Below are 12,215 nucleotides of genomic sequence, written 5' to 3'. Positions count from 1 at the left end.
AGGAAAGATAATGTCCCTGAATAATAACTAGAACTTCACTAGAGTAATAAGAGAAAACATTGTGGAAAAAAATTAATATGTTTTTAATTGATTCCAGTAATTTTTGGTGTCATAAGGATTATTCTTCCTTTTTATATTGCTTTTATTGTTGAAACTTACAGAAACTGACACATGTTGGTATCTTGAAAATATGGAATACCATGATTTGCATTTATTAGCTCATAACATCATAGAATCTTGGAATGCCAGGTTGTAAGATCATCAAAGATCATCTGGTCCAGCCTTTCTTGGCAAAGGAATAGTCTGGACAACATGGCCCAGAACCTTGTTCAGCTGAATCTTAAAAGTTTCCGAATTCAGGGAGTTCACCACTTCCCTGGAGAGGTTATTCCAGCGACTGTTTGTTCTCACTGTGAAAAATTTTCCTCGTGTTTTTAATTGGAATCTCCTCAGGAGTATCTTGTACCCATTACCCCTGTCTTTCTCCTGTGACTCCTTGTAAAAAGGGAATCTCCCATCTTCTTTTTAGTCACCCTTTAAACACTGTATCATGGTGATAAGGCCTCCCCTAAGCCTTCTTTTTCGAGACTGAACAAACCCAGTTCTTTCAGCCTTTCCTCATATGGCAGGCTTCCCAGTCTTTTGATCATCTTTGTGACCCTTCTATGGACCCTCCTTGAATTGTTTGAACTACAGCAAAAATCTCTACTTTTGACTAAACAATCTCCTTTACTGCTGAAATTAAATTAGGCAGGGAGTTTTTGCACTTTCAATGAAAGATCTTAAAAATGTTTCTTGAACTTTATATACTATGTGACATCTCTCATACAAAAATATGTTATTTTAAATGGTTTGAAATTTGTTTTTAACTTTTTTTTTTTTGTTGAAAAATTATTTTCAAATGTTATGTTTAGGCTGGTAAAATGCAATGAAATCCATAGTTGTCTCATAGGCAAATCTTAAATGCATACTGAAAGAAAGAGTCATCTTTAAATTTACTTGTAATATCATCAATACCGTCTTAACCATTCTTAATGCAAATAAATTGGCAATTTATGGGAGGTTGGAGAAAATTCTGTTGATTTTTAACTCTTATAACCTCCTCATATTTAAGGATTATGAGGTCATATCCAAAGCAAGAAAAAAATACCATCTATTGCTACTGTGTCCCTTTAACAATATTGTAAAAAATTAAATAGTCCTCAAATGCAGTTCAGTATGTACCACATTTAAAGAAGAGGAAATAGGAAAAAAAAGTCTAAGCTTGAAAATTAATTGGTTTGTGTAAAAAATTGTACCCTACCCTTTTTTATCCCTTTATATCTTCTACTCCTTGGCCTACCTTTCAGCCATGGTCCCACAGCTACACAGCTCTTTACACTTGCATATTGATCAGTATTTGATAATTTCTTTTCAGAAATGCCAGAAGATACTGAGAAAAGCCATATTTACCAGAACTTTTGCATACTATTTTATAATGAATTCTTAGTTATGAGGTAAAACTGGAGATAAATAACTGTATTCTTTAGAAGGGAACGAAATTCAAGACTTTTCAGCAGCATGTTAAGAGAAAAAAGGTTAAGGAGACTCCAATCTTTCCTATTCATGGCAGTGTAGAAGCTTTATTGCAAAAGAATTTCTCATTGAAAACCAGCTCAGAGTATAAATGAATACAGTGCTAGAGTGAGTCTGTGATTAATCTGAATGCAGAGTACACTGAGACCCATTCTGCATAAGGAGGAGGGACCAGATGTATTTTACAAAATATGAGGACATGACCTTTAAACATACAAGCATTACAAAGTAATTTTGTAGTGTTTCAAGTGAAATTTAAAATAATCAGTTATATAGATGAATGGGAAGCTTTCAGCAGAAACAGGTACTGAAAAACTCAGTATCTTTTTTATCCTATCTCACAGTGACATAATATATTTCTCTTTTTGTGAGTGTGTCAGATTTAGCAATTGTGTTAATACCTAGTTCATTGTCATGTGAACCTAGTGTCTCAACAGCTTTTTATATTATGTCAACCAAATTATTTAAGTAATGTAATATCAGTTGATTTTTTTAGCTTACAAGCAGTTTGTTACCTGGTGCTGTCAGCCAAATTGTCTCATAAATATTGCTGTTCTTCCTGAGAGTTCCAAAAGAATAAAAGTGTGTAATTCTTTTAGACAGAATAAGTGAAATGTGACACAATATAATAAAGACTAGGTGTTTCCATAATTTTATTTTTAATCCACTCAGACTAAAGTAAATAAATGGGTTGATGGTGGGGTGGAAGAAGATATAATACCTGCAAAGACTACAAAAAGCCTCTTTAGATTCATTGCTTCAGGTAAAGGTATTGGACGCTTTATTGAACTTTGCCAGCAGGAATTCATTTAGACTGGTATGCTATGGTGTAAGTATTAAATGTATTTTAAAAATCACTGTCTACATTTCTGTGGGGCATTAGGTTCTATCAAGAGGGGTAATTGTCTCATATGTTATATATAATTGTATATAATATAATTGTACGAAATTCCTCATGTCTTCTTCTATTTAGCTACCCCTTTTGTCATATTAAATGCCAGAGTGTGAACTGCAAATGTTATCATGTGTACCAAAGTGAGGAGTGCTGAAATAATGCAAACTTGGCAAACTGTGAACTCTTCATGGGCAAGGTCAGAAGCCTGCTGATAGACTGAGAGCATAGGAACAAAGTAAGTTTAGCTGCACTCTTCAACAACCTGCCTCATTCTGTTTCAGCCCAGAGTGAAAAGACCAGGTTGGAAACAGGGACCTAAAAGGCAAGGAAACATGTGACTGAGTAAAGAAGCAGGTCAAAAGATGTGAATAGTACTTTTAGGAGGAAGGAATACAAGGAGAGTAATGAGCTTCAACAAATAGATCATATACAGAGCAAACCGATGATGAAAATATAAGTTCTGTTATGAGGTCTTTTTCTTCCAACACCTGCTAATGGTTCAAGTAGAAACTTTAGCTGGGAACCACAGCTAGAGGTGTCTCAATTCAAATCTTAAACTGAATTTGTAGGAGTCACGGTTTGCAGTTCACTTCCAAAGAAGGCTGAGGAGGGAGGAAGATATCTCAGCTGGAGCATACCTGCTAGTTAAATCTCTTAAGAAGTTGGTAGAGATATTACGTGAGGTAAGCTTTCAGACACAGTGAAATCTGGAATCAAGGGGTATGGAGAAGATATTTGGCAACAAGCCAGAAAGATCCACAGTAACCCCTACTGTGAATGAGGAAAACCTAGCTAACAGGACATTTCTACTTACAGAAATAGGGAAATGATCCCTTCTCAGGCAGTGATGCATTACAATGCTGCCTGCAGAAGCTGAGGTTTCAAGCCTAATGACAGAGTGGATTAAATATAAAATGAAGGCCTGGCAGGCGGGAAAAGCTGTGAGATTAATGATGATCCTTCCCTTGAGGAAGAGATGTATTGGTCATGAGTGACTCATTCTTGTGTGTGATGAAAACATCAGTCTAGTATTGACCTAATACTGTGGGAAGTCTTCTGTCTCCCAGGAGCTTAAATCTGAGGGATATTGCCAAAGCCATCTAGTCAAATGACAGTTAGCTGGGACTGCTCATTCATGCAGGCATGACTGATTTCAGTGTCACTCTAAGCAGATAAAAAGTGACTATGAGACTCTTAGAGGAAGGCTAAAGGGGTCAGAGCTGTTGTAATGTGCTAGTAAGTCCTCCTGGTCATTCAGGAAAAATGTGTCCTACAGTGCTCATATGCAGAAGTAGTGTCACTAAAGAGGGCTTTGCCTTCTTTGACAATAGCATGAACTTGCAAGTAAATACATGGTGAAATGGAACTGGCTTAGCCTGAAGCAAAGAACAGTGTTTCAACTTTAGAAAAGCTACATGAAGGGCAGGCAGTTTCTTCTTTGTTTCTGTGGTGGATTACATGAGAAGTAATGGGATTAAACTGCAACTGGAAAGAGTCTGGTTTGATGAAAGGAGAACTTCCAATGCTAAGAGCTGTATTTGCTAATAGATTGACTCATAAGGCATTAAGAGTGTCATCATGTCAGGATTGTACAAATGAGTTGGACAACAAGCTTTGTTCTGTTGAGTTACTTTTCAGCCATATGTTTCTGTTCTTTTGTATCATCATAAAATGAACAAATTCATATCAGTGTTTGCAACTCAATTCAGAAATACTACGATAAGACAAACCATGGCTAACATTAGATTAAAGTTTTTACCCTGTTCCTTTGGCATTCTGTGAAAACTTCTGAAAGTAAATACTATATACTAGTTCTTATATTGTCTAAATTTTATGTTGTAATGAAATTGTAAGTGAAAAGTAAAATTGAAATTGGACTTACCTACATTATTTAATTTCCTTGAGAAATCAGACAGTATGAAATCTGAAGTTTTAAACCAGGAGAGACATTTAGATCAATTTTTAACAATTTAATGGTCTTGTTTCTACTGGGATTCCTTATTCTGCAGTAATAACTTGGGAACAGAGGGCCTAGGGGCTGCAGACCTGCTAATCAAATTATAATTTAAAAAATATTATCTAGGAAAATCTGGAAGTTGTATTTCAGATGGAAGTCCTTGCTATCTTGAAAGAAAGACTGGATAGTTAGTTGCTACTTACAGTAGGAGGGAATCCATGGATATGTTTTTTAACAAGAAGCAAAATGGATTTGAATACCTATGTTGTAGTATTCAGACGGATTTCCATTGTAAACTGTTTATCTTTGGTGGATAGTAAAGTTGTTTTAAATTGCAAATGAAAAGATACTCAAGAGGAATATATATCACTATTTTGTGAGCAGATGTTTTACTTATTATTACCTACACCAGCTTTTTTACTCTTAGTGTGACTGATATTTCAGTAATCGTACTTCAGTGAACAACCACGATTATGATATAAACCACAATTATCCAGTTGCATTTCATTATCTGAAGCAATGATTCCAGTATCTCCTTCTGGGTCAGTTTTTTGTTGTTGTTGTTGTTTGGGTGGTTTTTTTTTTGTTTTGGGTTTTTTTTGTGTTTGTTTGTTTGTTTTCATTTTGCTTTGGGGTTTTTTCATATCTTTTAAATTCTTATTGTTCACAGTCCTTCTAACACATCTTCAGTAGAGAGACATATGTTTCTTACTTTCAGATGGGACCATAATAGCTTTTTCAGGTATTGGCTTTAATTCATTTTCATTGTCTCTAATAATATGCATGTTGCTGTTGGTATTTTATTTATCGAGATTCACTGTTTTAAAACTGTGTGGTTTGTAGCACATGTATCTTTTCTAAAGAGCCACAATAGCAATATTGTCATCAAGGTAGCATCCAAATTTAGGAATGGATGTTAAATATTGCAGGATTAAATGAAGTCATTCATCTATTAAGCAAAAAAAAACAATTATTTTTTTTTAATTTGAGTATAATTGATTGCGGTTCTATTATGGGAACATCACAGTTATGTGAAGACTAAGTTTTGTGCTTTTGTCCTGAGGGCTCCCACTATACTTTCATATAATAGTTACAAATCTGGTATTTCTTTCTGATATCCATCCATCACTGCTCTGCTCATAGTGTTCAATGCATCACTGAACCCTTTTTAATAAGAAAGGAAAGTTTTGATAGTCTGCAGGTTTGTGATCACAGTTCAGATTTATGCTTTGATAGTGCTTGTAGGTGCCATAAATTGATAATAACTCTCAATATCCAAATATTTTCTTTCCGTACATCAGTTCAAAACCTCTGTTAGGAATGATTTGTATTCATCTGCTTCCATTTTTGGGGGACCATTCCTGAGTTTTACTTGAAATATTTTGTTGTCTCCAAAAGTATTTATCAAATACTTGTATTGAAACTCAACAAAAAATGGAAGCTCTCTGTGTACTTTGTACAACTGGCTAATAAAAAGTCAGTAGAATTTAAAAGGAAGCTGGTAGAATTATAGGACTGCTTTCCAGATGAGACCCTAAGACTATCCTAGGCCTCTTTTCCTCTACTTATATGTAGGATTCAAAGGAAACATGTAGATTGAGATGATCCATAAGAATGTTAAGTACTAATACTGAACCAGAATAAAGATCTATCTAGTTATCTGTCTGGTGATAGCAAAAGAATAGTTATATTTCCCTTCGTCTTTCCAGCCATCAGCAGATTAGGGACTTTCTGAATTATGTCTACTGTGTCTTAATTGTCTATAAACTTCAAAAATATTTGATCTCTTTCTGTAATTTTTTGACTCCTAAGAGAGGTTTTATAATGTTAATTATATAAGCTGAAACATATCATCTTGGATCTCACTTTTGTTCCCATCTAGAAACCGTGGTGAGAATGATTCAGCCTGCAGGTATCTACAGGAACAGACTCTAAAGCAGAGGTCAGGCTTGTGCTTATGCATTATTCAGTGTTGAATCAAGCCTCTCCTCTATATAAATGTTCACATATTCTGGTTTTTTCCCCTTTCTTTCTTCAAGGAACTTATTGCTGAATTCCTTCGGCCTGACTTTATTTGCAATACAGTGTGTCTAGTCTTGAGAAAACTCCAAGTTAGATGTGAAAATACTAGAAATTATGAAAGTAAGCCAAACTTTCTATCCTTTGAATGATTTATTTGGTAAAATATGATCAACACACATCACACAATGGCATCATCCCTGATGGGTCAGGAAGCAGACATGAATATTACATTAAATACTTCCTATGCTCCCATATTTTCCAGAACACACTGACTGATCACTTTGCATATGCTAGCTTACATACGTTTTTAGCCTAAACTGTAAAACCTACTACAGCTTGTAAAATCTGCATCAAGAACTCCTATGTTTAGTCTATAGGAAGTTATACATATATTGGAATGCATTCACCAATATATGATGCTTTTTGTGTGAACTGTTGCATGTTTCTTCTCTGATTCCCTGTTTCTTTCAATGCACATATACTGTTGGGTAATAACATTTCAAGACTTTATCATGACTTACCTATTGCACTGAGCAAACACAAGCTTAGCAAGGACAGAAGATAAAACTAGCTAACGAGTAATTTCCAGTGTTAGTTTTGTACTCTTTCTTAGTCATTAACATAAGATTATCACAACCTGGATTTATGTTTTCTTCAAAATTGCTCCAAACTGCAATGATCCTGCTTCCTGTTTGTGATCACTTAACATCCCAATGGCACAAACTCTATTCTTGTTTTAATGCATGAGATGAAGAACTAGCTAATGAATTTACATTCTTGTCAAGCTCTTACATTTTAATTAGCTGTTAATGAATGTAAATCAGCAATTGTGTAATGCAAACAATTCATGAAGAAGGCTGCAGAGTCGAAATTGTTTGGGGAAATCCATCTATATTTGGCTAGCAAAAGTTAATAAAGGGTTCTTTTTTAAGTGAAAAATTTCTGAGACCTGCAAAGTTACATGATATATCCAGACTGCAAGAAAATGACAGATCAAATGATATGTGAAAACGTGGAAGAATCTTGTGTACTGCCTAAGTCAGCAAAATAATGAACAGGAGCTGGTGCCCACTCATTCCATATTTTGCCCTTCAGTCTTGGCTGTTCCTGTAGGTACTCCAAGGCAATGGTCTCTGTCAGGAACTCTGTCCTAACAACTAACACCTACTATATTGTTTCTTGCAGATGACCAGCTGTGATACCTGAGACTCACATGGTCATTAATCATCTTTCCCATTATCATATTAGAACTGTGAGTCTCATTTAACAATACAGTTTATCAGGAAATAGGATTGAAGTCAGCATGGTATACATAGAGTTTTCAAATATCTGCTTGCTTCTATTTAAGTTTTTTAAGATTGGAAAACCCTGGAATAAGTGCTCTTACCCCTTGATCTTACTACTCTTAAGTGTCCGTAGTGCTCATTGAAAGGCACATTTCCTCATCTTCTCATGAGAATCCTATGATTACGTTGGAATAGCAAATTTCATTAATACAAATAGGTAAAAAAGGTCAAACAAACCCCCAATAAATAGTAGTTTTCAAATTACACTTTAAAATCCTCCTATGGAAACTGAAAATAGTTATTGCAGTGCTATTTGCTTAAAGAGGGTCTGATACAGTATCTCTCAGAGGAATGAACAATTCAGTTCTGCTCTAACAAAATGTGGAAGTCTAAAATCCAGCTTTTACGAGCTTAATCAGCTTCATTTCAGCAGAGGACAACAGTAATAGGCTACAATTCACACAGAAAGATAACAGTGTGGAACTCTGTTCTTCTGCATTCCTGCTTCTCTATCATAAAGGCTTTTAAATAATAAAAATTCAAAAACCTAAACATTTGCAATTGCTGTGCTCACAGGAAGCCAAAGCCTGCTCATTTGAATACCTGCTGAGAAGGGATGTTTTCGTTTATTTCTTCTGCAGAACAAGTACAGCCATCACTGTGAAAACTGTCCATCTGTGATTGCAACATCTAGTGCACAAAAATTACTGAATTTGGCCATGGTCCTCTCTATGTTCTACTTCTTGTCATCTCCCTGACCAATATTCTAATTTTTCATGTCTATGATGTCCAAATATATTGTCCAGCTGAATTTTTGAAACATATATAGTCAAATCTCTTTGTACTGCCAACAATCAGTTATGCTTCAAACCAATCCGCTGTGATATCTTTCACTAAAATATATGTTTCCCATCCCTGGAAGTGTTGGATGGAGCTCTGAACAACCTGGTCTAGTGAAAGATGTCCCTGCCCATGGTAGGAGACAGACCTAGATGATCTTTACTGTCTCTTCCAACCTGAACAATTCTATGATTCTATGATTTCATTATTGGTATTGTATCAACACCACTGGCCTATTTATTAGTCAGATTCAAGATACTGCAGAAACCTTATTTTTGACACCTTCTTCCTTTTTCCATGTTGAGGTGATCACCAGTTCCCAAATTACTTTCTGTGTGGTATTTTTAGATTTTTTTTCCCTAATTTGCATTCATGGAAGTTGAACCAGAATAGAATATCACCCCTCAGCACCTGTTTTTTTAGCAGGAAGTAGAAGCAGATAGTTCTTGCAGCTTACATAATGCTTCCTCTATCTTTACTTCAGAACAGAATTTCTTTTCTAGTTTCTTCTTTTGTCTCCTTTTGTACCATTCCTGATTTTTAATTACTCTGGAGAAACACATCTAAACATATATTTCTAAAGAATATTAAGAATATTCTCAGAGTGCCTATTATTTTTTTAAATTATTTTTTTTTAGTATGGTATCTGCCAATGTATTTTAGTTTAAAATATTGCCTGCATATATGTTTGAAGTGTATTCTACTCATGTCCTCTGATGAAAAGCATATTATTCATGCACATGAGTTAACTGAAGAAGCATTTCTCTTTTAGATAATCCATCAAGTAAGAGAAGATTTTTTTTTTTCTCTTTTAATTTATGAAAATTGTTTTCATTTAGGTTTTAATTCTTAAGGATTATAGATCTGGATCACTTGTAGATTAAATTTTACTCAACGTTCATTGTAACATTCTGGGAAGAACACTGTTGGCTAATGTTTTTCTTTCTGTGTGTTGCCTAATTGTAAAGTTTTTTTTCCTGTAATGTCCAATATTTATGCATGTGAATGACAAACATTTAAGTGGTACTAAAACTAATTGCACTTAACAATTCTCAGCTCTGGGTAGACTTGAACAAACTATACTGGAGTTTGCAAACTATAACAGAATGAACAATAATGTGTTTCAGGAAATCGTCACCATATTACCTGAAAGATAAAGGTAGTTATTTGAATTAATCAAAGTAACAACAGTTTAGACAACTATGGTTGGTGCACAACTATGGTTGGTGCCTAGATTGTACTTTAGAAAATTAGCTGGAAATTTTTGAATGAGAAAATGATGTTCCAATTACGCATTTGCAATTCACGGGAACATTCAAAGTACACAAGGCTCCTAATGTACTTTATATCTGTTTAAAAGAATTAGTCTCTATGTGTGAGGTAAACAAAAATACTCTTGAATTATTTAATATGTAACTGTAATTTGCTACTTAATAGATATTTTCAGTATTTTGTTTAGAATAGTAAAATCTCTTGACAGTGTTCTTTCATAACTTAAAATTTTCAGGGTATTTGTCTTTGCTTAAACTAGATGAAAATAAACAGTTTTGACAAGAATTTTAATAGTTTCTACTAACACAAACAGGGATTTATCACGCTGGAGTAGTTAATGTTTGATTTAGGAATAAATCCCAAAAGCCTTCAAATAAGTTTTTTCTATTAAAAAGGGGGTTTCATCTGCCTTTTCTTTTAAAAATTCATGTAAGATAGTTGGTATCTTATAAGTATCTTATAATTTCATACTATTTCTTTGGCCACTGAATGTCGCATCTCCTCTAGTGCTTCCCCTTAACTAACACTGAAGAAAGGAGGAAGCTGACGCTGATGTAAATGCAAGAAGGAAGGATGGAAATGTACTTCTGACACTTTTGATTCAGGATACATTTGAAAAACAACTGCAATTGCTTGCCAGGATGTTCTTGACAGTGAGAATTATCCTTTGATAGCAAAACTATGGGATGTCGGGGGCAGACTCGCTCAGTATTTGCATGAGAAATGCAAAGAACTTACCACTGCAGCAAACATAGAGTGGTTTTGAAGTCTGCAAAACACAGTGCCACTCACATCTCTGCATATAGTTGTTTGGGGATGATATTGTAAACACTGGAGGAAATTCAGTGATGATTTTTCTTTTCTTCTAAAAAGATGTTGCACCTAGGTTGAAGCAGTGTAAATGTTTTACTGTGATTTCAGGGCTTTTTGGATTATTCAGGTATATTCTATATAGATTCCTATTTGGCAATGTCTTTAAATATGTGTTCTAGTCATTTACCCATAACTAAAAAAAAAAAATTGTTAAAAATTACCATAAGAGAGCAGAAAATGAATTCTAGATATTAAGGATCTGTCCCGAATGCACACTTTAGATTTACTAGGTTTGGTCAAAAGCTTTCAGGGTTTATGCATAAATTAAAGAAGAACACATTTGTTTTAGTAATGGTGGAAGTGGGTATGCTCCACACATAATTTTCTTTGTATTGGACACTTTTCTGTCAGAAAGCTGGCAATGTTTATTTAGAGGGAGTCCATGAACTGCAGTGCTAAATACAAACTTCTCATGAATCAGGTATCTCAGAGTGGTTTTCTCTTTACTTTTTACTTGGGGCTGTGGTTGAATGTTGAATGTTTAAGAAAAATTACTTGAACAATTATTGCAACTGTTTCTGCATACTTGATTTTGCACATAGGATAAAACAGTAGAGTAAGGGATGTTTGCAAGGCTGTTCCACCCCAAATTTTCATGATTCTTTAAGGAAAAAAAATTGCTTAAAGCTTGGTGACTTCAGTGGTTGGCAGTAAGTTGCCGTGAATTACTTTTATTTACAGTTAAATATTTCAGTTTATTTTATAGCTTCTAATCTGAGAAAAAAGAAAAAGACATATTGTTATAGAATTCAAATAATTTTGCATGTATTTGCCTCTCTGGTAGAATCCAGCAATTTTTTTTGCACGTAGTGTCCTCTCCTGTGTTCTGAGCATCAGACTGAACCTCAAAATAACCCCAGAAATGTCCCATTATTCACATGAGCTTGTAAAAACTTTCAGTCCCTTTACTGCAGGAGATTTTATTTTCTTTTTTACATGCATAATTTGGAAGGGAGTGTCTGATATATCCAATGTTTTGGTTTTGGCTTTTCTGCTAGTGACTGAGTATTAATCTATTTCTTTATTCATTTTTATAGATTAAAAAAATCAACAGGAATTTTCCCGTAAACCAGCAGGTAAGAAAAAGAAAGGTTGGGGTTGTTTGAGTTATAATTCTATATAACTATATTTAATTGTGTGGTATCTGTGCATTATTCTAAGAGAAGAATTCTCAGTAGATTTTCTTTAAAGAGTTCCTTACTGTTTTTATATTCTAAACTCAAAGGGAACTGGAGTGTTTTGTCAAAGTAAGAACATACCTAATCTTTTCAAAATCTATTTAATGAATATATATATATACACAATTTTCTTCATCTTACCAATTTTACTATAAAAGGAGGAGTGAGATTGTTATGCTTTACAGAATTAGATAGAATCCATCAAGGTTCTAAAATTCTAAAAATGTATGGGTTTTCGGTGGGGTTTTTTTTCCCTTGAATAGGGATCGTTTTTTGTACAATGCCTCATGAACACAATTGCTGCTATTCTCTACAGC

At 34.4% G+C, this 12,215-nt stretch overlaps 1 protein-coding gene across 3 annotated transcripts in view; it reads left to right on the top strand.

Annotated features, from left to right (window-relative positions):
- SNTG1 (syntrophin gamma 1) overlaps positions 1-12,215 on the top strand; it is a 341,564-nt gene that overhangs the window by 251,857 nt on the left and 77,492 nt on the right. For all 3 annotated transcript variants that reach the window (XM_017833684.1, XM_017833693.1, XM_017833674.1), the window contains one exon: positions 11,758-11,796. In XM_017833684.1, the coding sequence (XP_017689173.1) occupies positions 11,758-11,796 (39 nt within the window). The remainder of the gene's footprint in view (positions 1-11,757; positions 11,797-12,215) is intronic.

This window comes from Lepidothrix coronata, unplaced genomic scaffold, assembly GCF_001604755.1.
Source record: "Lepidothrix coronata isolate B3197 unplaced genomic scaffold, Lepidothrix_coronata-1.0 Scaffold6, whole genome shotgun sequence".
NCBI lineage: Eukaryota > Metazoa > Chordata > Aves > Passeriformes > Pipridae > Lepidothrix > Lepidothrix coronata.
Note: the sequence above shows the minus strand (reverse complement) of the source record. Positions and strands in the feature narration are given on the sequence as shown.